Raw genomic sequence first — 27174 nt, forward strand, 5'->3', positions numbered from 1 at the left:
AACGATTTATTTTAAGTTCAGAAACTAAAGGTCAAAATTCAATAAATGATCCTTGAAATAAATAAAAGAAAGTCCAGAGAGGAATCAACCAAAATAAGAAACACTGGTTAAAGCTGGTGTCTGCGTTTCACTCCCTGGTCATTTAAAAGTTAATAATAATAATAATAATAATAGGATCGATGTAATAATGCAGTGTTAAATGTAATGATAATAGGAATATTGCTGACTGGTGAAATCAAAAACATAAACCGGGCCTAAAACTGAGCCGTGGGGGACGCCACCTGTCTATTTTCTTCTGCTTCTGCCAGTCAGGGTCCATCCCAGCCGCAGTAGGCCGAGGCGGGGCACACCTGGACAGGTCAGTCACAGGGCTTTGTGTTTTCTCTAAGGTCCACACATTAGATTGTAAAACCCTCTGACATGACTGCTGCTGTGAATGGTCAGCTTCTTCACTGTTGCTGGTTTAATCTGAACTCTCAGCAGCTGCATGCAGAGTTCATGTTCAGGAAACATCTGTCATGTTTTCCACATCTGGAACAGAGCGCAGATTCACTTCATTCACAGAAATCTGATTTTTAATTCTCCGTCCTGTGAGACGTCTTTGTGTTGTACAAATGCAAATGTGAAGCTCCAGGACAACGGCTCACACTGTTACAACACACACACACACACACACACACACACACACACACACACTGGAGCCGTCATATCCTCTGACTGACGGTGTGTGTGTTTGTGAATCACACGTGAATAAGTGTGGCCTGTACGTGCAGCGTGTACGGACCTGCAGCAGGAGAGGAGTTAAAAAGCGTCACTCTGAGGAGCTGTGCAGGAGTTTTTCCATCAGCTGCAGCTTTCGGATCTGATTTCAGGATTCACACAACATGAGGAACGGATGGATTTCACTCTGCGGGCTTCTGTTTGCTGTCTGCGCCGTCCGGGCGACCTACAGATACTACTGTAAGTGGCTCGGCTTCTTCTGTTACTGCCATCAGCAAGATGCTGAAAGACATTAAGATCCTTTAACTCTCTTCTTTAAACTCTAACCAACATACCTGAGCTCAGCCTGCTAATAGCTGTGGTAATGTTTAGGAGAGGCAACAACAACGTTATGAAATCAAGACGACAAACATGGGTCGGTAAGATGGGACGTTAAAAAACGACGTATTGATCCTCATTTTATAATAACAATAATCATTAAATACTGATTTCAGAGGTAGTACAGTATTTATTGCTGTGGATTTAATATGTTTGTTTTAAAGGCTCAGTCTGGTGATTTTGTTAATTATTGAAAAATGTGTTCAGCGCACAAACAAAGGAATCAAAGAAAATCACAGAGGGGAGGCAGCTGTGATATTAATGAAGTGTGTGAAGATAATATGAGATAAGACTGTGAGTTATTCATATTCATGTCACTCGTGTCTGAAAGTCTGCCGGTGCAGACACGAAGCTGCTGGGACAGCTGCAGGTCAGATAAAGCTTCAGCGATGAGTCAGAGGAAACACAGCAGAGCCCAGAAGTACGATTCCTGAATCATTTTCAGTAAACTGCTCCTCAGATTTGATTAACAATAAGACACAAACAGCTGAATTAAGAAATCTCACTATAAAACTGTGACTATAAAACTGTGACTATAAAACTGTGACTTCAGGACAAAATAAAACGTTTAAAGAAAGTAAAAGAACAACAACATGCAGCTTAACAAAACCCGCTCACACAGACGAGTCAGAACAGGAAGGCTTTCTATAACTTTTCATTAGGATCATTTCATTTTTCAAATTTGTCTTAAACGATAACAAAGACTAGCTGGTGGAAAAAGGGAGACACCCATGGGTGAGGCTCACGAGAACCTGAGCTGTCAGAGGAGAACCGCCTGCCCCTCAGGGAGAGAAGTTATTATCTGCTGAACTTTTACTGATGTGCTGAAGAAAAGAATCCAGCCTCATACGCTGAGACGATAGATAGATAGATAGATAGATAGATAGTTTCAGCAGCGAGTGAAGAGCTACATGGATGCAAAGATGCATCAGTGTCATACCAAAGGATTTAAACTCACTATTTGCTTTGGTTTGGATATCAAGCCAGCCGGGTTAAGGAAACATGGAAATATCTTTGCTGTAAAAATACTGCGTTTTGTGGTGTTTTATTTACCCAAAATGAGAGAAATGTAAAACCTGCATTGTTCATTAAGATACATGCAGCTCTTTATTTTCTGATTTATTGATAAGCAGTGATTATTTTTATTATATTGGGCTGTTTGGCCTTTACTGCTGCTGAGTCAGTGCTGAATACAGGACAGACTGCGAGTGACTGCCAAATCATGAAGGTGATGAAAACCACGTCATCACCCGCAGGAGCAAAAACGCAGTTAAATTATTCCCCAAAAAACAACTTAAAGGTGGGAGGCAGTGCACTTTTCTACAAACTGGTTCAAAGCTTAAAAAAGCATCACCAAGTGCAGACGTTTGACATGTGCAGTGTTTTATCAGCTGAATCATGACATGAGTCAGTGCTCACAGACGGTGCTTTAGTCTTTTATTTGTTAAAGTATTAACCTCAGATTAAAGATGAAACCAGATTCGGAGTTGACACTGTGATGTAAGAAGAACCGTCTCTAGGTGTGTCTTTGTTGTTTTTCATTCCTCCGGGGAAAAGAAAGCAGAGTTATGAAACAGTGAACACGTTCCCTTTGGAGAGAAAATGTTTCTTTAGGCTGAATATTTAGAGGCGCACAAGTTGGAAACTGTCCGATGAGAGACAGCTCACCGCTGCCGGAGGCAATCAGGTGAACAATTAACTGTTATAAGAGAGTGAGTCAGTGTGATGCACTCTGAACTGTAGGGAACGAGCTGTTCACGTCTGATGAATCTGACTGTCAGACAAACACACCTCAGCCTCCCTCTGAGCGCTTACATCAAAGAAGAAATTGATTACAGTCACTGTCGAGGTATTCAGATTCATACGGGGAAAAAAACATCACGGTGAGGTTAAAATGTTCCTGCCAGGACAGGACGTGTTCAAGAAAACCCCCAAAGTCAGACACACCCTATGAGCAGCACTTGGTGATGCTGGGAAGGAACAGGAGGAGACGTCCAACAGAACCTGGGAGGGGGCAGCCCTCTGCCACCGATCGCTGGGGGATATTTTCTCAACACACTTTCAAAAAACCCCAAAACCCTGTTTAAAATGAGTTTTTCCTCATCAACTGTGTGAGGTTCACGTTGAGCTCAGGACAGTAACACAGGGACATGAAACATTTCCTCTGCCTCCAAACTTCATGCTGATTAAGTCCACCGGCTCGAGATGTTTGTGACTGAGGTCACCTCACCTGAGTAAACAGCTGGTGCCACAGTTGCATCAGCTCGGATTCTCCTGGCAGAACAACAGAGAGAAGCGTGGCTTATTGACGCTGACACACGGGAGATAGTCTGCGAGTCCGAGTTGAAGTTTGAGGGAAATCTCTGGCCTTCATGGTCACTTGGTAAACCTGGTTTCTGTAACTTGATCCCAGCTGTCGGTCAGACTCCCGATCGCCCTGATGTCGGTCAGGGGCGAACGTTCGCACGTGTGTTGTGCAAATATTGATGCAATAATGCTTCAGTGGCACAGCTTAACACACAAACACCAAACAGACCCAAAACACACAGAAAAAGATCTGCGGCAGCTTATTAGCTGCAGTGACATCATATCCTGTGGCTGCAGTGACATCATATCCTCCTGAATGAGAACAGTTTGGTGGTCGTCCCCTTTCTGCTGCATTGCCAGGATGGTCACTGCAAAGGGTCCAATAATAAAATCATGAAATGCTTCTCTGTACCAGGCTGCCCCTGCAGGCTGCAGGCTGCCTTGTGATTCACTTTTTTCATCATTGCTCTGGTTTACCACAAACTGCTGTTGCTGCATTCACTGCGGGGGAGATCGACCCTCTCTGCCAACAGCAGGAACAAGCAGCAGCCTGTTGAAACTCTCCCTCAGTTTCAATCAAAGCTTTAAAGGAGCGGGTGCAAGTCTTTTCAGGGCTGCTTTTCTGAGCCGTGATCCCGGTGAGCTCGCTGCACACAGAAGGGGCTGAGGTGCTGGCTGTTTTGGGCGGGGCTGGTCAGATTGTGATGATTTGTGTGCAGGCTCTTGCTGGGATTTCAGAACAAACCACAAAACATATGAAACGCTTCACACTCTGTAAACATCTTTAATGCTCCTGTTTGTTAGATTAAAGCTCAGGAAGCTTGTGGATGTGCCTTCTTTTCTTTCACCATCACAATACGAACAAAACAAGTAATTCACATGCAAGCTGAAGGGAAAGTGGAGAACAGAAGAAAGTGCACAACTGAAATGTAAACAGCCAGCTTCCTCCCACAGTCCTTACAATAATGCAAGCACTTCCTGTGGTCAGACTGGAAAAGCACCAGTCCAACACCTGTGAAGCCACAAAAATACATGGAAGTGCATCTACAAACAGATTTGTCTATTATTGTACAAAAAATCATTTAAAAGAAATCAAAATAAACTTGACCTTTGACCTCTTACTTTCTCATGCAGCGATAATGCGTTGTGAGTGCAATGGGAGATCTCAGTACTGCCTGCACGACGCGTTGGGTTTGCACTGCGTCGACTGTCAGGGAAACACGGAAGGCCGCAACTGCGAGCGCTGCAAGGATGGCTTCTACCTGCAGGGGGCGGGACAGAGCTGCTCGCCCTGCCGCTGCAACCCTACAGGTGAGTGCAAGTCTCACAAAACCCTTATGTGTGGAAAATGTTAGACGTACAAACCAGAGAGCAGAGGTGGGAGGATCAATTCAAATATCCATAGTATCAGTACCAACGCTGGCACCAGATCAGATCGATACAATCCTCCACATATCCTGTAAGTTCATTATGTTTTTATTGGAAACGAAAACTACACCTCAAACATGCCTCATCAAAACTGTCTGAACCTTTCTGTGTTCCTGGCACGTCTTTAAAGATGACACATTTACTTTCCCGGTCTCATAAAACACAGTTTCCAAACATGAGAGGCTGAACGTTTTTGCTTCAATGTGTTAACTCATTGCTGTGGAAAAATGAAGCTGCAGTTCCTTTAATGGCCACTTGGGGCTGACGACGAACCGATGTCATCGTTTACTTGAGTTGTTCTGCCCGGGCTTGTTTTTCCTCAGGTTCTGTCAGCAAGTCATGTGACAGCACGGGGCGCTGCAGCTGTAAAGAAGGCGTCACAGGAGACAAATGTGACCGCTGCCCCAACGGACCAATCGGAGCTGACGGCTGCCCCCAAAGGTGAGAGACAAATGTTACCTCATATGCTTCAATTCTCAACACCTTCAGTGCACTTTAATGCATGTCATTGCTTAAATTTGGTGTCTTTTATTTGATGAATGGTTTTGTAACTGCAGTTAAAAAATGTTTACATTGAATTCTGTCTTCAGTCACTTTACAGTTTTCAGTCCTTAACTTCAGCCCACAGCTCTTTTCTATTGATTTCAGTGCTTGGCTTCCATCTTTCCATTACAGGTTTTTAAGTAGCTTTAAGTACGTTATGTGCTTCAGATGAATACAAACACATCTGAGCAGTTTTAAACAGCCCACTTCTTCCACAGCCTTCTTTGCATTATTTTTCAGTTTTTAGTTCACAGAAATATTCTCCTGTCTTATTTTGATAGTACATGGCTCACTTCCTGTTGTTTCTTGCGTTTTCAGCCGTCAGCCCAGGCAGGAATCTGAGAGTCTGACTCTGCCGTGTTTCTGTTACGGCCACAGCAGCCGATGTTCAGCACGATCCGGTTACTCGGTCCACAAAATCACCTCCACCTTCACCACCGGTAAACCTTTCTCCTTCGTTACCTTCATAATAAAAGAACCCTAACATTTCCTACATTTCAAAGTAAAAGTGCACAATAAGTGAGGTGACAGACTCTGGTGTGCTTCAGGTGTGGAGGACTGGAAGGTGGGGACGATGCAAGGTGAGACTCCAGCCGATACTCACTTCCGCTGGTCACCGAAACACCAGGACGTGGAGGTGATCTCCAAAAACAGCCTGCCGGTTTACCTGTATGCCCCAGGTGAGTCAAGCCCCACCTCTTCTAACAGCATAGCCCCACCCACACTTCTTTGTCTTTCTTTTCATTCCTGTCATGACTGATGTTCTCCTTTCTCACAGACTCTTACCTCAGGAACCAGCTGCTGAGTTACGGCCAGAACCTCTCCTTCTCGCTGCGTTTGGACCGCGGCGTCCGATACCCGTCCGTCAACGACGTGATCCTGGAAGGTGGCGGCTTAAGAGTCGCTGCCTCTCTGGGTGACCTGCGATCTGTGGTCCCCTGTGGTCAGAAGATCACCTACAGCTTCAGGTCAGAAAATCCACGGTGTGAAGTCGCTGAAAGTTTGATGGTTTTGTCTGAAGCGCTAAACATGACGTGGAGAACAGATTTGATTGGTCGGGTGTTATTATTGGTCAGATAATTGGAGTAAAAAGGCTCAGAGGTCCAGCTAGTAGCTACAGCCACCTGTGTCACCATCCACCTGTCAGTCAAAGAGGCCACGCCCGCAATAATGCAAACTTTAAAACTTAGCTCTTAACTCCCACCGGAGTCTGTGGGAGCCCTGCGACAGACTGGCGACCTGTCCAGGGTGTACCCCGCCTCTCGCCCTATGACAGCTGGGATAGGCTCCAGCACCCCCAGCGACCCTGAAAAGGATAAGCGGAAGCAAATGGATGGATGGGAGTCTGTGGGGACTCACTGCTGGAGCCCCTGGTGGGCATTAGTGGGACTGTCACTGCTGCTTTCTCCTCAGTTTCTGCTATAAATGAATGTTAGTGAAAGTCATTGAACTTTAATGCATTGTTCCAGCCGCCTGCAGCAGCTCTGCAGTTTGAGAACACTGGCCTGAAATATCAGGTGTCGTGTTTTGATGAGGCAGAATAGCTCCCACTTACACTGTGACTGGCATCTCTGTGTGACATCATTTGTCCAGCAGGAATGTGAAAACGTTTCCAGCCCAGCTATCAAAGGTTCAGACAGCCAGGCTTCTCTGAGGCGTGAACATTCCTGAGGTGAGGCTGTTAATCACAACAAGTAGAGACGCAGCAAGAATCTCAGGCACTCCGTTAGTACCTGGCTGTGTTTACGAGGGATTTACTGCATGAGCGATGTGGAGAAAGTGGGTGGAACAGCACTGCTCCATTAAACGTGGAGTCTGACCTGCTGATGTTCTTCATGCCTCTCTCCTCATGCACACGTGGGTGAAACTATGATGGACCTTCAGAGCTGAATGCAATGAGCCGAATCAGAATTTCTCTCAGACTCTGATACATTTAATGAGATTTAATGTCATCGTGATACCAAATTCTTTCTTGTTTGCACATCTGGCTACACATCTGGATTGATTTAGTCAAGAAGTCACTTGCAGTCCAAATATTAGCAAAGCAATAAGAAGAAACACATCAGAATGATTCCTGTTTTCTCGGAGGTTCATGAGGTTCCATGATGAAGGACAGTGCAGGGAGAAGACGTCGTCTTCCTGAAACATTGTTTGAACTTCTTCTGTCTTTTTCTGAACAGACTGGACGAGCGGCCCGGCAGCAAGTGGAGGCCTCAGCTCTCCGCCCTGCAGTTCCAGACGCTCCTGCAGAACCTCACAGCCATTAAGATCCGAGCCACGTTTGGAGACACCGGTGAGCCCTTTTTCTTCTCTTCCACAGAGAAGAAAGAGATAAAATCCAAGAAAAGAACAACAAAGAGTGAAGGATGAGCGGCTCTCGCACACAGTTTCATGAGTTGTTGTTTCTTTTTTCAGGACGTGGCTACCTCGATAGCGTGCAGCTGGTGACTGCGCAGCGTGGAGACGGCGTCCCGGCCCGCTGGGTGCACATCTGCAGCTGCCCGCCGGGTCATGAGGGCGAGTTCTGCCAGCGGTGTGCGCCCGGTTTCAAACGCAGAGACCCCGCAGATGGAGCCTTCAGCCCCTGTGAGCCCTGCAGCTGCAGAGGAGGCAGCTGCGACCCGCAAACTGGAGACTGTTACTCTGCCGATGAGACGCCCGCGGATCAGAGCTGTTCCCAGGGCTTCTACAGAGACCCGAGGCGGCCGGAGACCTGCGTGAGGTGTCCCTGCGCGGACGGCGTGTCCTGCTCACTGGGTCCTGGTTCTCTGGAGCCTCGCTGTGAGAGGTGCCCATCAGGAACCTCTGGTGAGACGACATCAACAACATGATGTTTAGTTGATGTTTTGTTTCAGCTCTTAAACGTCTTTAGTTGAATTTGAATAATTCTAGAATATTCTAACCTGACTGTGTGTCTCTGTCCTCAGGTCCTCGCTGTGACGTTTGTCAGGAAGGTTATTATGGCGACCCCCTGGGTACCGGAGGTGTGCAGCGTCCCTGCACACCCTGCCACTGTAATGGTCACATCGATGTCAGAGTGCTGGGAAGCTGCGACCGCAACAGCGGCGAATGCCTGAAGTGCGTGAACAACACGAAGGGACGGCACTGTGAGGACTGCATGAGAGGTTTCTACCACAGGCAGCCCACCGACGCCTGCAAACGTAAGAACGACGCACAGTCAGAGGAGTTTCTGATGTAGACGCCTGGGTTTCATCTGCAGGGAAATCTTTGTGTTCTTTACTGTAAAATTGAAACTTAGATGTCAGAAAGCAGTAAAACTGTTTTTTACAAACAGAACTGACATGTTTCAGTTTCATGAGCTGCTCAGAGAGAAGCTGTTTAATAATCTTTTAAGCTCACAGCAAAGAAAATCATCAGAATTGTGGTTTTTGATGGTGGTGTTGGGTTGCAAAGCAGCATGCAGCTGCCCAGCAACTGTGTGCAGCTAAAACAGCTTAAACATGGCTGCGGTTACCTCGATGCGGATGCGTTAAAGTGTATCAGCTGGTCAACGCTAAGCTCAATCTTGTTTTTCTTTGGTGCTGTATTGATCATCTACTTAATGAATATGCAGAATAAGCATCAGTTACAGAAAACAGTGAAGTGAAAATTGAATTTAAATTTGAACCAAGTTTAAAAAACAACATGATCATTAATTTGAGCAAAGCTAGTTTATATTAAAGTTTCAAAGACCTTTACAGCACAAAACATTGGCCCACATCTGGAAACTTCTCAACACCCCCACAGGTGGAATGCTGCCCCCTGCTGGTGCACCTTTTAATTACACTTTTTGTGCTGTGACGGTTTTCCCAGATGTGATCCAGCAGTAACATTTTTTCCTGTTTTCCCGTCAGCGTGTAACTGTGACGTCCAGCGCTCGGAGTCCGATCAATGCGATGCTTCCGGGCAGTGTCGGTGCAGACCGGGCTTCGAGGGTCTGAGGTGCCAACGATCCAGCTGCCCCGCCTGTTTCACCCCCATCAAAGCAAAGGTGGGGTACCTGTAACAGGCGCCTGCTGTCATACACAGAAAGTGTTACGTTTATTTTACAGAGCGCCCCCTGCTGTGTGGATGCTATATTTTCCATATCATACCACCTGAGGCTTTGAGATATTACATTTGCAGTTTATGATCATCATAATAAAACAATATTATCACAATATCACCCTATAGAAACTCTGAAGTTTCATCTGCTTATTAAGACACTGTGGCATCTAAACGTATTTCTTTTGGCTCAGATGGCTGCTTATGCTGCCAAACTGAGGGACCTGGAGTCTTTGTTCTCTGACACGGACGGAGGATTGAAACCAGCTAATAACAAGGAGATAGAGGCCGCTCTGACAGATGCTATGGAGCAGGTGGACGACATGATGGAAGACACCAAGCAACTCACAAGTAAGACAGCACCTTATCTGTGCCATCACCGGAAGGCTTTTAGGACCCAGTACCAATTTGCCAAACACTAAACTAAACCTGTGACTGCTGAACATGTTGTGACTTCTTGTATGTTAAAAGTAAAATATGTGAGTATAATGGGAAAATGTACTATTTCCTATGTTTATAAGTGATCAGTCAGCTGCTGTTTGTTACAGTTACAGTTGGTAAAAATAAAAATCCACATTGTAGAAGCTTTAATAAGAAATTTTTACTCAATAACTTGGTTAAGTGAACTTGCAGTTTTTAGAAGAACTTAGTAGACCTGCAGCCGAATGGTTTCGCTCAGGTTTCCATAGCAGATGTACTGGAGAAGGTTTCATTGGTTAAAATAAAGTCGATTTCTTATTGTTTGTCTGTAACAGAAGTGGAGAAGAGGCTGCAGGACCGCCTGTCGTTCATCAGCAAGCAGCAGCTGGACGAGGAGGAGGATCTCCTAAACATCAAGGACGCAGCCGCTAACATCAAACTGCAGCAACAGACGTACAAGACGAAGGTGGGGGAGGTCCAGAAGCTGATCGAGGAGATGAAAGTCCAGCTGGAGAAGGCCAAATCTGACCTCGAGTTCGCTGTAAGGCTCCACGCTGACAGACGCAGAGATGAACACGTCGTGTTTGACAGACTCATTATTTTATTTTAGAGGGGTTGTGTTGTATTTGGTGTGCGTGTATTTAGAGGCAACAGGCAAAGGTTTAGAGAAGACAAGAAATTTTGGGAAAACAGAAGCTGACAAATTGGCAACGATGTTTTCTTGTCTAACCTCTGTTTATTTTTCGGGATGAACCTCAGAGCGACTCTCCGCTGGGTTCAAACGACCTGTCTTCACTGGTGACGACGGCTACCAACCTGGTTAACAAGTAAGTGCTGATTTCACAAATCAGTAAGACGTTTTTTGGCTACCATGCAGACCGGTCCACGTTACCCACCGTCTCTAACGCCGACGCCTTTGCCTTCCAGTCATCAGACGTCCGCAGACGCTGCGGAAAGAAACGCTAACAAGGCTCTGAGTGACTCGCAGCAGAGTCTGACTCTGGTCAGAAACCTCATGAACAGAGAGAACAAAGTGAAAGAGCTGATTGGAGACCTGAAAACCATGTAAGTATCTCCTCTGAGCTTCAGAGACAAAGACTCTTTTAGACTCTGAATCAACCACTTTGTTGATTTACATGCACTTTGCATGTAAACGCTTCAGATTTGTTAATGACAGCAGAATCTAAACCCGGTGCCTAAAGACTAAACTAGAGCCAACTGCGTGTGTCCAGGTATGAACAGACTTCAGCTCAGGTGAAGGGTTTTGAGAACCAAGCCAAACGTCTAAGCAGCGATGCCATAGAGGAGAGCAAAATGGCGGACGGCATGTTGAAAGACATCGCCAACATGGAGCAAAACCTCCCCCCATCTCTGCAGGTAATGGCTGGAGAGGACAGATTCTTCTTTTTATTATCATCTACTTGTTCAGTGTCTCTAACCTCCTTTGTTCTCCCATGATGCACAGGGGGCGACTGATGCGATGCGTTCCAGGGTGAATGGAGTGACAGAGGCGATGGATGAGAACCTCGCAGGCATTGATGCGCTGCAGCAAGACATACTGAGAGACAAGGCTGTCGCTGAGGACCTGCTGGCCAACGGCAAAGCTGCCCAGCAGGTACGAAAGTGTCACAGATTCACCTCTGGTGAGCAGGAGATGTCCAGTTAAAGGAGGAAATGGCTAAATGACCAAAATCGTTTGAGTATCAGTAAACATGTTTATTTCTGCTGTAACGTTGGACGTTTTAACAATCAACACCTCTGTTCTCAATCCCTCGCTGCAGGAGTACAACGGCCTCGTGGACAGAGTCAATGTTGCCAAAGCTGACACCGAAGGAGCCATCAAACTCATCAACAGCAAAAGTGATGAGCTAGAAGATGCCCTGAAAACCCTGAAAGGTAGGCTCACCGAGCGATGGGGCGGCACTCACCGAGCGATGGGGCGGCACTCACCACCATAACTCTAGCGGCAGGCTGATGCCACTCTTCTTTCTTCTCAGGCTTCGACCAGCAGATCGCAGGCAGCAAAACAAAGGTAGACGCTGCCATCAAGCGTCTCCCTGACATCAAGACCACCATCCAGCAGGCTGCTGGCAATAATATTGCAACGCTGTCCATCCTGGGAGATGTTCAGGACAGTTATGATAACGCCCTGGAAAACATCAACAAGCTCGGGGACGTGGTCACTGGTCTGGAGGTAGCATGAATACTGTGGCGTTACTTTATGACGCATTCTTTATGTTGGAAATGATAAAACAGGCGAGACGTCAGGGACAAGTTTACGTTTGTTGAAGAAAGCAGCTGTAGAATTTACTCTGTGAAATTTCTTTAAACAAATGTGTTTGATTGGTTATTTTTTAAGTTGAACGGAGACTTTTGTCTTTACCCTTCAGGGAGAATTTGCATCTTTGCCGGCTCATGACAATATACTGGAAGAAGCTACCAAACTGAACAGAGAGGCGACTAACCTGAAAACAAGGGCGGGAGGCGTTGTTGGAGATCTGGCCTCCGAGCTGGAGAAAGCTGAAAACCTGCATGCTGACGCCCAGGAGGTAAACTGACCACACTGAAGTAACCTGTCACAGACGCACAGACGCACTCGTATGGACACGGGGTTAAAGATGTAAATGTTTCCCCTGCAGGCGTCTTTGGGAGCGGGTGGAGCTTACAACAACGCCAGGCTGGTCAGCGAGGAAGTGCAGAAAACTCTGCGAGAGGTCCAGGGTCTGCTGGCTAAAACCAGTACGTACACTTTTTATCTGACTCACACTTTGGGATTTTAACCTTAAGTCCTGTTTTATTTATGAAGTTGCAACGCGTTGCTTTTTATCTCCAAAAGTTGATTCTGTTCATCTGGACGTAGCGTTTGTGGGAAACGCTACGTCCAGATGAACAGAATCAACTTTTGGAGATTTATTTTCCTGGAGACGTTGCTTTTTAATGCGGTCAGCTTCACAATCTCCAGAAAGGCCTGAGTGCCCTTCTGAGGCAGCACGAGCTGCTTCCTCACCGCGTCTACTCTCTTTTCTCAGACCAGTCCAGTGCTGTGGATTTAAAGAAGGTGAAGCAGCTGGAGGACTCGTTGGCTGGTGCTAAGAAAGCTGTGGAGGGCAATCTGAGCCCCCGACTCAGGAACATGGAGGAGCAGGAGGCCGCACACATGCGCCAGCTCAACTCGATCAACCGCGACATCGACACCATCCTGGCAGACATCGCTAACCTCAGGGAGATCCTGGCATCCATCCCCAACGGCTGCTACAACAGCCCACCCATCGAGGAGGCCTAAAGCGTGACCTGACTTACTGCCATCACTTTGTGTTTTTGCACTTTTCAACTACTGACAACCTTCTTTTTGTCTGTAATACATAAAAATATTGAATTATTTAGAATCCGTATCTAACGTGCTAACTCGTTTCTGAACCTCTGAGTTTGAATCTTGCTTTTTAAAAATTAAAGACAAATCACCTCCGATGTTTTCATTCATTTGTCCCTAAATCTAAACTGTACTTAAACTCATCACGTAGGCATAAGACATGTGCTCCTTAAACATTATTTTTCTCTATTAAATGATTTTGTCTAAATCGTTCAGTTTTTAGTAAAAGGATCTTTTGGAGCAGATTAATGCACTGCTGTTTCCTTCTACGCTCAGCGGGGAGTATCTGCTGTTTTTATAAAAATATATTCTGTGTGTTTGCATTCTGTGAATATATGTTAGAGTATTTATAACTGTACATACACCATCGTTTTTAAACCTTCATGCATTCAGTGTTTTTGTTCTACCGAGTCTGACCACCAAGAATATTTATATGAAAATAAAAGATAAAAGTTCTGACATTTAAAACATGTTTCACTTCATTATTCATCACTTCTTAGATTCGTGTAACTGGTATTTCTGTGTGTGGGTCAAACATCCGACGCAACAGACCGGACGCTGAAGACGAGCAGGATGAAATGAGCCCATGTGAGTCAGAGAGGCTGAGGTGCTTTAGTCAAAGAAATATTTTATTTTGGCAGCAGCGAGGTGTGAATGTAACCACAGCTTCAAATCAGCTCAGAAGCAGAGCGGTGACGTGGACACGAACACAGCAAAACAAACAGCTGAAAACGGTCAAACTCACGTTTCCTTACATCCTCTTTGGAGAGTGACACTGATGACTGTAATTAAACCTCCGTCCTGATCTGTAAACACACATTTGTGCTCATAAATCACACACACACACACACACACACACACACACACACACACACACACACACACACACACACACACACGCCTAAAATGCCATCACAGATTACATGTAGAAGAAGTGAGTGCAACAGAAAAGGCAGATTAATTAAAAAAATACGAATTTTCAGCTACATGATACAAAAAAAGTGACTGAAAGCAACCAATCCTTTAAACACACACACACACACACACACACACACACACACACACACACACACACCTGACCGCGTGTAGAAATCGTACGTGTCCCGGGGATGCCTTCTGTACAGAGCGAATAGAAATGGCCGGACGTGGGAGACGATGATCCCCGCTGCAGCGATGTTTTATTTTTTTTCATATAGATATTTGATCTTTTTTTAACTTCTTTCTTCTGTTTTTCTTTTTTTGCAAACACGTTCACAACAGATTATAATCTACCAAGTGATAAACACTCATGCCAGAACCAAACTGTCTAAGCATGCAGTCTAAGAACGGGAGCAAACGAGGAGGAAGGATGCTGAACACTGCTGCCGCCGAGGACATCATCTTCATCACTGCAGAGCTCAAGCTTGGCTACAGCCTGATGGTTACCTGCAGTATGTGCCGAGCTCTGGTTCCTGGCGCATCTACGTGTGGAAGATTTGTGACAGCAGCGTCGCGGTGTTACATTTTTGCAGAAGAGCTGCAGGAAACGACGGGCCTCATGCAAGAACGCCACAGACTGTAAATAAAGATGGACACAATGAAGCATAACGCCACCTGCTGGTGCTGCTGAGTCATCACGCTCGGACACTTGGTGTGAGCTCTTTCTAACTTTAGTTTTGAATGACGGCTGAAGCTTCTAGACCCTTTCGCCCTGCGCTGCTCCGACCCTGGAGGCCGTCTCCTTCCTCGGACACCGTGCGAGTGTGACGCCTGGGAAAAGCCTGGGAAGGATTTGGGGTTGGTGTTTCACAGCTTACTGGAAACACGGGTCAGTGTTAGCTACTGTAGCTGCACCGTGCACAGACTGAGCCTGGTGCTCTGGGTCCTTAAAGTATTTCTGGTGTGGAGAAAAGCAGTTTAGAGCCGGAGGTGGTGGCGAGACTTCCTGCACGCCATCATTACACATTTAGGTCATCCAACACGAAGGTTTTGAACTGGAGTCAGCAACTAGTGGCTGTTACATGGTACTGCAACCTGAGTGACCCACGCACTGATCCAGCCTAGAGGTTTTGACTGGTCCACGTGGTCTAAGGAAATAAGGAGTGTAGATTCAGGGAGGCTCTGATCTTACCGCTGCAGCTCTCCGTCATCTTCAGTCAGCCGGAGGCGCTTCTTGGTTGAAGTGTGGTTAAAGGTGGAACCTGGTGGAACATCAGGTGTTTGGTGACGGGGTTAATTGTGCCGAAATCTTTAACGGCTCAAACAAATTAACGGGGATCATCCTGCTCTGCTGCAGCTGTCTGTCTCTTTCAGTGGACCGTATTTCAGATTGGGACTAAGTATCTGTGGATGTGTAAGCCGGGCCGGCATCCTGAGCTCATGAATGGTTCTTGCATGAAGCCCCGCCCAGCACGATCCTGCGCACACTGAGCATGCCCGACTGTGTCATGCATTCGCAGACCTTAATAAAGAACGAGAAAGAGAAAACACCGCCGTCGCCGCCACAGCCCTGAGGAGTTACCTCTGTGCATCGTCCCCAAGACCTCCCAAAATACCCCCCTCCCCCTCCCCTGATGTAAAGTCACATGACACAGACAGAAGGAGGAGCACTAACGCTCCTGTTGGAAAGCAACAGCTCAAAGAAGAGTATATGTTTGACACAGAAGACAGACAAGTTTTAGATTGAGGAGGAGGAGGGGTCGTGTTTTAAATAGATGATGGTAGTAGGTAGGACCCCCCTCCCCCTCCTCCTCCAGTCTCCCTGTTTTCATGCGGGCAGGTTGTTGTCGTCTCTATCCCGAGGCGTTGATGTACAGCTGACTCTGCAGGATGTAGTCGATGACGGGCTGACTCAGGTAGTCCACAACATGGCCGTCGCCGTGCTGCAGCGCCAGTCTGTGGGCGGAGAAACAGACGGCGGAAAGGTCACGCTTTCAACAGTTTGGATCCAGAGTGAATTCATTTTAATGAACCTCTTTGAATGTTAAAACTCTGAAAACCATGAAACTGAAACGTGGACGCTGGTGCGAAAGCGTTTTCTAAATATCTGAGTTCCCACCTGCTCTTGGTGGAGCTGACGATGGCCATCGGGTGGCTTATCGCGTCCTTCACCACGGTGATGTTGTCCTGAAACAGAACAGAAATGAGCTGAGACGCTGGAGGATGTTTCTCTGGGTCAAAGGTCATGTGATCTGGAGGTGAGCTCTGACCTTGAACTTGCGCAGAACGGAGGAGTGATTAATGATCCTCTCTGTGTCGGCGCCATCACGAGGAACCACCACGATCCCAAAATCTCCCACAATCACCTCCATCTGAAAGCAGAGGAACACGAGCTTCAGGCTGAGATCGGTTTGAACGACAGGACGACGACTTCAGCTTCATCAGAGCAAAAGAAAAGCTGACTGAGCTGCTCTCTTTATGTCCTGTTCTGATGGCTGATGCTCATCTCCAGTTAACATGAATCTAAATCCTGTGAGCTGCTCTAAACTCTCCGTTTTGTTCCACTGTTGGCTACGTATGATGTCACAGAGAGGGTTTGTCCTTACATGGTCACCTCAGGCACACAGACTTGAAACCTTCTGTTTGTGAGGGATTAGCCAACCAGAAGAAGGATGGCTCAAAGGGGGAGGAGCTTAAAAAGCACATTTCAGACAGAGCATGAACTGAGGGGCTGCGTTGAGGCCCAGTATAAGACACAGTAGGATTATTTTAAACTGTAAATCATGCAAAGCTGCTCTAGAAGAATCCAAGAATAACACGTTAATGTGATGGAATCACCTGAATGATCTGATGAAATAAGACATTTCTCTCAGTTTAAGCGTTCACATGAGGAAGGTTACCGTTTCCTCGCCGCTTCAATCACAGCTGATGACTTCGTTTCAGCAGTTCTGGTCTCTCCGGTGGACGATCAAGTCACATTACTTCAGATTTATTTGATTTTTGGCGTTTCCATCGCGTTTTTATCTCAGACTGAAAATGTGAGTAAAAACAGGTGGATGGAAACACACCTGCAGTCAAATAAATTCCTCCTAGCTCTGACACACACACCAGGTGAGTGAACCACTGACGCTTTCTTTGACAAGCGGTCGATCGCCTCCTGTTCACTTCACCTCGGTTGTTGACGCAGGAAAGTTTGCTGCAACTTTTCAGTCCTCGCGAGTTTATAACGAACGTTAAAACTGGATCACAGCGTTTATGAGTCTTCATTTAGTGAGACTCATTTATCCACGAAAACACAGAAAGTGACGTTTCTGCAAAACCTGAAGCTGCCTTTAGTGATGTCAGCAGCAGCACTCTCACCCCACCGGCATCGTAAATCAGCCGTCTGTGCAGCTCAGGCCCGTCACGCCTTGAAACGCTGCTATCAGGAAAACTGCAGCCAATCAGAACGGGACCATTCTGTGTCCTCCAGTTCGAAAGACTTCAAAATAAAAGTAACTAGCCTCATGTGTGAAGTGTTACGGTTTCACTGAAGTCGTACAAACAGACCAACACGAGGTGTCCCCGTTTATCTTCCATAGAAACGTTTCTTAAAGTCTTTCTGTTTCTCCAAATAAACATTCGACAGGAAGTGAGAAATCTGGATTTCTTGTTATTGCTCAGGCTGTTTAGTAACTTTACATCTTCTAATGCAGCCGAAGGCTGAAGAGACAGCGCGGACACTTCCAGCCGGCCTCTAAAAACACCTCGCTGCGTTTGTGGTGAATTTCACTGCATAAATCTCATTTATGGATCGTCTGCTCTGCGTGCAGCGCCGCTTTGGAGAGAATAACGCTGGAAAATTTTCCCTTGTCAACAACATTCATCGTCACAGCCGAGTCCTGGGATTAAACTGTATATTGAAAATGGACATAGCCCCTGAAGTCCACTTTTGAAGCCTTGAGTTAAGCTTCTGAGAGCTTTAGCTGTGAAAGCTGCTCTCCGGGTTACTGCCTGCGTTACTTTGATGGAGACATTATTTCCAAAATGAACATCAAATAGTTTTCGAGGCACCGGCTTCACTTCGCACACCCAAAAGCTACGTCCATCTTTTATATCCAGCCTACAGTTTGGGAAAAGAGCTGAGGAGCTGGGCTACATGTGATTGGGGCGGGGCTACATGTAAGTGGGAGGGGCTATGGTATGCTTACATCACTGTCCTTCCACAGGCCAGGGATGCAGAAGGACTCCAGGAGATCACTGCCACACAGGAGCAAGATGCGCAACTCTACAGACGGCAAACAGGCAGGAGGAAAGAGACACGCCCTCAGTAAACATCATGTTTACCGGATCCAAACAAACAAACAAACACAGCAGGAAGGAAAACCGGAGGACACGACACACGAGTCCGCTCAGGTCCACACACTGAAGACCCCACTCACCGATCTCCTCGTATCTCATCGCAGTCCCCAGGTTGGCGTTTTCATCTGACACAGAGAGACAAACACATGTGATTACACGGCGGTGAAGCAAAACACGGGCACACGCAGGCTCCTCGTGATAGTGCCGCCTTGCTGTCTTCAGACAGCTCTTACTGACACACTGAGCTGTGAAGTGGAATCAAATGTTTTGTGACGCCGCTCATACAAAAACCCCAATTTGAATTTAGCTGATTGAAACTTTAAGGTCCTCTCGTTCTGCACCTCTGGACTTCTGCCACACCTGCTAGTTCTGACCAATCAGGCATCACCTTCTGTTCCACTGATCATCACAGGTGAGAAGAGCTGAGTCTGCAGATCTGACCATGCAGCACGCTCATCAGGTATCAGGTCAGGAGCATCACGAGGAGCATGTTTCATCCTTTACTTCTTCTTCTTCTTTCAGGCGCTCCCTCCAGGGTTCACTACAGTGGATCTCCTCACATCCTCCTCGGTCACACAGACCTTCTCTACCTTCATCAATCTTATTTGAGGTCTTCCTCTTTTTCCTCCGGCCTGGCAGCTCCATCTACGTCCCCGCTCTGCACATGTCAATGTTTGGTTTCTCCCCCCACTAGAAAACGTGCGGGCTTAATGCAGTCACATGAGCAGACTGCGCCGCGGCACGCTTGAAGAGGTGAGGGTGGCACCTGTGCTGTGAGCTTATCTACACCCGAGCACAAACTCCGAGGCTTCCTCAATTTGAAAATCGCTTTGTTAAGTAATTAGCAAAAAGTTCACATCACCATTTCCAAAAAAATCCCCCAACTGAGGTTCAAACACTAAAAACAGCAGCTGTGCTGGAGGAAGTCCAGAGCAGCACGAGGAGGGAAGGGCGGATCGTCCAGATCAGCTGTGTTTTTGTTGCTTTTATAGAGAAATAGCAAAACTTTATGTTAGACAGTAATGAGAAAGAAAGAAGGAATGAACAGCACAGAAGAACATATTCATGTATCCACATAAAAACACTTGTTTATTGGTTATTTTCATTATGTGTGAATGTTGTGGTCGTGTGTGTAAAGTCAAGACATCAAATTCTGATTGTTTCTACATCTCGTCCTCGATCCGAACTGGCATTTATAAGGGATCGAGCTTTTATTTTGTAATGTTCTTATTTGTAAATTCTTACCAACGAAGGTGAAGCGTTCGATGTGCGGGCGCGCACAGCAGATTTTGCCCAAACTCTCGCTGATCTTCCCCCACAGCTTGACTGAGAGGCAGAGAGGACGTTTAGAGCCCAACACCACACATCAGCTCATTAACACTCATTAAGAACCTGAAATCTGACTCACTGGCTGTGGGCGTGTGGTTCATGTTGTTGTTGTTCTGGTAGATGGGCGTGGTCTGGTTCTGTGGCTGACCAATCACAGGAGTGGTTGACGGAGTGTTGACGTTGGATAGAATGCAGCCGGTGACTCTCTGAGGACGCAAACATCGTTAGAAACTCTTCTGTAACTTCATCTCTGAGTTGTTACAGGTGCTTTCTGTAACTCTTTCCCCAGCAGGGGGCAGCATTTCACTAGTGGGAATGTTTGTTGCTGTTTAGCCTCATTTCAGTGACGGGTGTAGAGCAGTGTAGAGCAGTTTTTTTGTCACCTTCTGATGATGCTTTTTCATTTTGGAAGGTTTGAAATAATATTGAATACAGAAATTTAAAATACGCGTCTTTAAACTTTGAATTGATCCTGAGACCTTTAGCAGCTCAACCAGTTAAAGTGAGACCAAAGAAAAGTCATGGAAATGACTCAACAAAGGGCTCGACGATGTCTTTCCAGCCGCTGTTACTACAATGACCGATTCTAATGGAAATGAAAAGAGTGAGGGGCGTTGCATCTACACAGAGTCAGAAACGCCCACCTTCATCAGGTCGCGGTGATGCTCCAGCACGCTGCAGGTGGTCTGCCAGGTGTCCTGGTAACACTCCCAGGGGTCCACCCTTCACCAAACAAACAGGTAAAGAATGATGAGGACACAAATGCTAGTTTCAGTCTCAGCTGCCAATAAAACGTCCTGCAGATGTTTCACATTAAGAGCCTGCGAGGGAACGACAGGGTTCTTTACAATCGTCTGGTTTTGACCAGTGTTTCACGGCTTCTCTCTGGACACGAATCACCCGTGGCTTCACTCAAATTCAGCAACCTGAACCTAGTGTCCTGTTCTCAGTTTCAGCCACCCAAACCCCAAACCTCGTGGGCGTTACTTGTTGTTACTAGACTGTTGGTACAGTGACCTCACAGCAGCCATATTATCGTTCAGATAAATGCATTAAAAAGGCTCCAACAGCACAAACACGGTTATGTGGACATTACAGGAGCACTTCATGTTCCGGCTCTGGCCACTGAGCACCAGCACAGCTGCTTTGTCTCTCTGAGGGGACATTTGTTCACTTCTTCTGTGGTTTTATTTGACGTTGGCTGTGTTTTCAACAAAAACGTGAAAACCACCGAGCTGATGACAGCATATAAAAAACAATAAACACAATGTGTTGATATCAGGGTTATTTCTATTAAATAATAATAATAACTGTCATGTTTCTACCTGCATGACGTCCACAACTCTGCAACTTATCTACCAAAAGTTTTGCTGCTTTTATGATTTACGGCCCCAAAATAAATAAATAAACAACGAGCCACATACTGGCATTTCAGAGCTTTTAATGTGAAACTCCTTGCAGGAAGTCCTGTCTCTAACATGGCTCAAACGTGTTTATTTTCAGAGTAAAAGCCTCTAAAGGGGGGTAGAGTCTCACCTGATCCAGTCAGAGCTCTGCACGGCCAGCTGACACATGGTGAGGCGATGTCTGCTGGACACGAGACCCTGCAGACACAGAGCAGCGCCGTCAGCCACGGCACCGTCAGCCGCGGCACCGTCAGCCACGTTTTTCATGTTTAAAAAACATGAAAAACAAGCATGAAAGGAAACTCATCCTAAACTCACTGAGAAGATGTTAAAAGTGAGCTTTTCCTTCCTGTTGCCAAAGCTCCTGCTCACAGTGGCTCATCTGCTTGTTGGGCTTTTCTGAGATTCCTCTGTGTTACTGTGGCATCTTTACCTGACAGTGTAAACTGTTGTGATTTGGCGCTGTATAAATAAAACTAAATTGAATTAAACAGAGTCCTGTAGTTCATGTGCACTATTCACATCTTTAACCAGCAAATTAGGTTGAATTTAAGTCCTTCTCTTCTTCTTCATGTCCTCCTTCACTACATCCATGAAGCTCCTCTGCGGTCTTCCTCTTTTCCTGCTGTCTGGCAGCTTTGTCTGATATATCCACCCTCCCTCCTGCACGTGTGCAAACCAGGCTCTGTGACTCTGATCCCGCCCATGCTGCTGACTCCCAGTGAACATCTGAACCATTCAGCTCGGCCTCCACAGTCTCCAAACCATCACAGCAGGTCTCACTGCCATCTTGTAAACATTCCCTTTCACCCCTGACACTCGTCCTCCACCCACTCCACCCTGCCTCGGACGGTTCAGCTCAGGCGTTTAAACTCAGAACTAATATCCAGGTAACAGAAAGATGAGTTTTCCAACCAAAATAAGATCTAGATCAAAACAAATCTTCAGCTCTGACTGATTATCCTCGTTAGATTTGAGATTCATCCATCGATCAGGCTCTTATCTTTTCTTAAGCCACAGTTTTCTGTGTCGTCTCATGTGTTTCACCCCTGCGAGGTCCTCCTCCCACCAAAAGGATTAAAAAACTTCAAAGTAATTAAGAGTCTTTCTGGTAGCTCATTAAAGAAAATGTGTGCCGTTCAGAGGGGATGGTGGGAAATCCAGATCAATGAAATATGAAAGCAGGAGTCGTTTGGATAAAACAGACGGAGAGCAGGTGGGAAATGTTCTGCTTTCACGGTGGCTCTAAAGCCGGCCACGTCGTGTTTTCCACCTGTGAATAAAGCCTGACGCACTGCTTTCTGAGGACAGAGAGGTTTGTGAGTCATCGGGCCTGACACACTAATAAGATGAGCGATGTGAATAATCTCCATCATTAACAATCCATCATTGGGATCATTCAGCTGCAGGTGACGATGCTGGAAAACAAACATAACTGGAACGAACAGCAAAGTGGATGAAACTGGATTTCTGTAGCATCTATTATTCATGTTGTGTGTTTCTGTAGAGGCAGAGCAAAAGTAGGACGAGACCTTCATTAATTCCTGCAGGAAGCAGAGTGGAAAGCTGCAGACAGCGTGATCTGTGCTCGACTCTAACATACGAAACACAGTCTGCACTCTGCAGGAGGATGAAGTCGCATGTTAAAGGCATCTGTCCGCAATACTAACAATAACCAAGATGTAACATCTGTTTTTCAACCTTATTACCATTCGTGGGGAGCAGAAATTGTTTGGTTCAAACTGGATGATTTATATTTCTGCGCATGCCTGGCTGGCCTCATTCCAATCTGGTCCTCCTGGCGTTCTGTTTCACAGCACTGCGTACGTGTTACCGTCATTTTCAACGTGCAGTTTTATTTACTGAGGTTGGTTGCACTTCTGGGAAAAACTGTACCTAGATTTCAAGATTTAAATTATTTATTGCAGGAAAGTCCAATGATCACAAACTGTATATAAATGATGGAAGTAGCCACGTCACAAGGACATTTTCTTGTTTGTTGGTTTTTAAGCTTCACGTCAACATTTTGCCCATTTATGTTGTTTTTATGGTGCCAGCAGTGACGGGGCAGAATAGAAGGCAAAATATTAAGTTATTAGCTAATGCTAGTTAGCAAGCTACATCCAAGCACAGGATTTCACTGTGCACCAAAACTGCAGCTTAGCCGTCTTGATAGGTCTGTGAGTACAACAACCTCACAGCAGCCAACGGCACAAACGCCGTCCACAGCGCCATTTCAGAGGCTACAGTTGGCTCAGATGAAGCCTAGCATAGCCTAGCAGCAGCTACAGCCGCCCGTGTCACCATCCACCTGTTAGTCAAAGAGGCCACGCCCCTAACAATGCAAACATGTGTTTTTGGTTAATTCTAGCTGAAGGAGCTATACGGGTTTTATCCTGAACAGGGCTGAACTCTCACGATGTTGACTTGAATACTTTTTGTCACTTTTCAGAAAAACTCCTCCTCATCATCAGCGACCTTCATCAACTAATAACGCCAGCCTATAAGGAAAACACAGCTCTGCACTGAAGCTAACACACAACACTGCAACAACAACGTGAACAGACAAGTTCCTGCATCATTGTATCTGGTTTATGCATAGAAACAATGAGGCATGAGGTCAAACTGAGAATTACAAAATGATCCTTTATCATCTTCATGAAGGAAAGTTTAGAAAAACAGAACGAACTGCCACCGACCCCATGAAACGATTCAAGGCTCACTCACAGCTTTCCCGTAGGAGTCGTGCACCGGTGAGATGATTCCTCCGATCACAATGAAGCGTCCCGTTTTGTGCAGATATTCTCTGGCTTTTTCTGCAAACAAAGATAAACATAAAAAGATTTTTTTTTAATGTTTTATTGTCCAAGATGTTGTCAGCCATGATTCAATGTTTGCTGCAGGTTGGTTTACTTACAAACAAATGCCAAATCTATGGCAAAGTTACGCTGAGCTAAGCCTAAAAACAGGGATGGAGAAACATTCAAGTTAAATAAAAACTACAAAAAATGAAGTGAATTGAAGTTGGTGGTTTGATGAGATCTTTACATGACGTGAGTTCAGTGTCCGTGCTGTAATACCAGCGCTGAATCCCTTCATCATAATTAGCTCCAAAGTTTTCATAAAACACTAAACCTAGCTTGTTCTAATTGAACCTAGCCTAGCCTAGCGCCCTCTGTGCTTCCTGCTTCTACCTGGGTGAAGCAGTGAGTGGCTGCACCTGAAGGGTGGATGTGGTGAAGAGTATAAAGCCGGCTCTCTCAGGCCGTTCAGCCTCTCTGCGCAGCTTCCACTGGTCTGTTGGGTTATTTAGGTTTTTGCACACTTTTTAACACACTGCATACATTAAACAGCATCCATCACTGACACTTTCACACTGCTACACGCTTCGCTACATAAACAGAGGGACTGGATTCAGTTTGTCTGCTGCCAGTTTGAGTCACAGTCAAAGCAATAAAAATGAAAGTGAAACAAAAGAAGTCACTCTGGAAAACACCTGAGACTAAACTGAAATGAAAACAAGAAAACAAAAATGAATCGAATAAACAAACAAACTAAAATAAAACACAAAAACTAGAAAAACTCTGATCTTTAACGATGGTCAGCAGGGGCACAGCTGGGTTTAGTTCCTTTGCTTGTTACATTCAAGCCCCAAGTCCAAATCATTTTTCCTGTTTTTCTGTCCCACTTTAGGTTGTTGAAATATTTTGGCTGTGGTCTCTGCAGCGACTCACGGCCGTATCAAACTAAACACACAGGCGTCTCCACTGGAGCTCCAAGCTAACAAAAGAAAAAGGTGGATAATATAATGAGAGATGGAGGACAGAAGAGCCTACATCTTCACCGAGTGTAGAAGGAGCCTCGTTTATCCTCGCAGACTGCTCTGTTATCTAAGAACATCATTTATTCACAGAGAGCTGCTTCCATGTTTGAACCCACACATCAAGAAAGATGTGGAGTCGCAGGCCGAGAGCAGAGACGATGGCACGACGTTTCTCAGCCCAGTCGTGAAGCCTTTAACTTTTATTTACTTGAAGCGTCTTCAGGATCAAAGATCATTAACTTCCTTTTGTTTAATCAATGAGGATAAAACCTTTAGAAAGCTCAACAGTAAAGACTCATCGCTTTCTATCCGGCTGTATTTGCTCCACACTGTCAAAAGCTTACATTTGTATTTGTATCTGATTAAAACAAAGGCGTGGGAACCACGTTAGAGTTTATGTGACCCTCTGATCCAGAACTCGTCGCCTGTCTCATCAGGGGGTGACAGCTGTTAATGAAGAATCAGCCTCAACAAGCAAACTGTGAGCGGATGAAAAAGAAGCTCTGACCACATGAAGGCAGAAAGCTTCAGATTAAAGAGTTTCAGAGTTCAGACATTCAGCAGGAGGAAGAACAACAAGCAGGACGTGGAGAAGAGTTCAGCAAGAAAACAGGAAGTCCACGAAACAAGGAGAGAGAAGCAAAGCCAGGCGCTGAAGAACAGGAAACAGGAAACAGAAGCAACAGGAACAGAAGAAAATCTAAAGCGATTTTTCTCATTTTAATGTTTTATTGTTTAAAGTTTGAACATTTTAACAGTGTGTTCGTGAATATGTCTCAAATTCAGTGTGCAGTAACACAAACTAACAGCCTTCTTATAGATTTATATTTTAAATGTCATTTTGTGGGACGTAGTTGTGTGTAAATGGTGGGTGTCATATTTAAAGATCTCTTCGGTTCATAGTGATACAGAAACGTTCGCATCACATTTGCAGGACATCGTTTCAGGTTTTTTCACATTTAGTTTTAATTCAGTGCCATAAACCTGGTTTTAGGTGACCCAGTAAGGTGGACACACACAAGTTAACCAGCAGGGAACTGCGTTTGGAGAAGAGCTGAGTTCACAATGACTTGATGTTTGTTTTAATGGATAAATTGCAGTTTAGAAGGATTTAAAGGACAAACAGCGATGACTCTTATCGATCTTTGCACTTCAAAGAGATCGTTGCTCGTTGAAAGGTCACGTGACACAGCCCAGTGAATAACAGCGACGCTGTGACATCAGCTGAACTGTAAACTCTGTTACGTTTTATCTCTGTGAATTATTCATCTTCCAGAAATGAATCACGAGAATGTCTCCAGCTGAGAACAGACCGTTTCTGTTTGTGCCTCCTGATATTACAGCAAACCTGTTTATTAATTTGACTGTATTCGTGACGCGGTTCTTCGTGGGGAGACTGATCGCTGACCGTCGTGTTTTCCGCTGTGACGCGATGAAAGGCCTCTGAACGTCCAGCAGAACAGTCACACTAACAGTCGCATCATTGATCCTGCAGTCGTTTTGATTCTATGATGAAAACATGTTCTGACCACACTGTAACCTCCGCTAACGCGCAGGGAGAGGCGGCCGAGCAAGGCACTAACACCCCCGGCCTGGCCCCCGCACGCTGACGGCCTCCTTACACCAGTGTGCGTGTTTTTGTCACGGTTTGGCTCGGAGGGTTGAGGGGCAGCTCCGTGTTTTTCCTGAACGTGGGCCCGGGCTGCTCCGTACTGCGTTTGTTTGAGTCGTCGGGATTTTACCGGAGCCGTCGCCCGTTTCAGCACCACCCTCCCGGACAGCGGCCGGAGTCCGGCTCGGAGCTTTAGCGCGGATATTCAGCACCGGGGTTCCGGTGATCTTTATCCCCAAACACACCCATACCTGCCACCACCCCATCCCCCACCTCCTTACCGAACATATGGATGTGTCCTTTGGTGATGGGGTTGAAGCTGCCGCAGGACAGCAGGATGACGTGGGTCTTCGTGCTCTCCGTCATGGTTCTCCTCGCTCTTCTTTAGTCCCGGTCCCGGTCTTGGTCCCGGTCCTGTCGCGTTCTGTGGAGCTCGCCTATAGAGGAGCAGCCGCAGCAGAGAGAGAGGGAGGGGAAGAGGAGGAGAGAGGGGGAGGGAGGGATGGATGGGGAGATAGAGAGAGGGAGGGAGGGG

At 46.0% G+C, this 27174-nt stretch overlaps 2 protein-coding genes across 3 annotated transcripts; one reads left to right on the forward strand and one right to left on the reverse strand.

Annotated features, from left to right (window-relative positions):
* Window positions 1-815: 815 nt before the first annotated feature.
* Window positions 816-13678, forward strand: lamc2 (laminin, gamma 2). 2 transcript variants are annotated; one of them, XM_040002492.1, is made up of 21 exons: window positions 816-960; window positions 4540-4716; window positions 5157-5274; window positions 5695-5816; window positions 5925-6056; window positions 6155-6344; window positions 7557-7669; window positions 7792-8184; window positions 8304-8537; window positions 9231-9367; window positions 9615-9771; window positions 10176-10381; window positions 10588-10667; window positions 10768-10905; window positions 11073-11217; window positions 11306-11455; window positions 11622-11736; window positions 11838-12034; window positions 12231-12389; window positions 12480-12579; window positions 12870-13678. In XM_040002492.1, the coding sequence occupies exons 1-21, from the start codon at window positions 885-887 to the stop codon at window positions 13121-13123; spliced, it is 3393 nt and encodes a 1130-aa protein (XP_039858426.1). In that variant the 5' UTR covers window positions 816-884; the 3' UTR covers window positions 13124-13678. The 2 variants fall into 2 exon arrangements, with proteins under 2 accessions (XP_039858426.1, XP_039858428.1); XM_040002494.1 differs by having other exon boundaries at window positions 10600-10667.
* A 139-nt stretch (window positions 13679-13817) lies between these two features.
* nmnat2 (nicotinamide nucleotide adenylyltransferase 2) lies at window positions 13818-27140 on the reverse strand. The gene is made up of 11 exons (XM_040002522.1): window positions 26921-27140; window positions 23932-24020; window positions 21335-21402; window positions 20443-20521; window positions 19878-20004; window positions 19715-19795; window positions 18550-18594; window positions 18319-18395; window positions 16399-16500; window positions 16248-16315; window positions 13818-16084 (listed from the first exon to the last, which is right to left on the reverse strand). The coding sequence occupies exons 1-11, from the start codon at window positions 27003-27005 to the stop codon at window positions 15982-15984; spliced, it is 924 nt and encodes a 307-aa protein (XP_039858456.1). The 5' UTR covers window positions 27006-27140; the 3' UTR covers window positions 13818-15981.
* Between the last annotated feature and the right edge of the window lie 34 nt (window positions 27141-27174).

The sequence above is a fragment of the Simochromis diagramma genome, unplaced genomic scaffold (assembly GCF_900408965.1).
Source record: "Simochromis diagramma unplaced genomic scaffold, fSimDia1.1 OVJJ01000443.1, whole genome shotgun sequence".
In the NCBI taxonomy this organism is placed as follows: Eukaryota; Metazoa; Chordata; class Actinopteri; order Cichliformes; family Cichlidae; genus Simochromis; species Simochromis diagramma.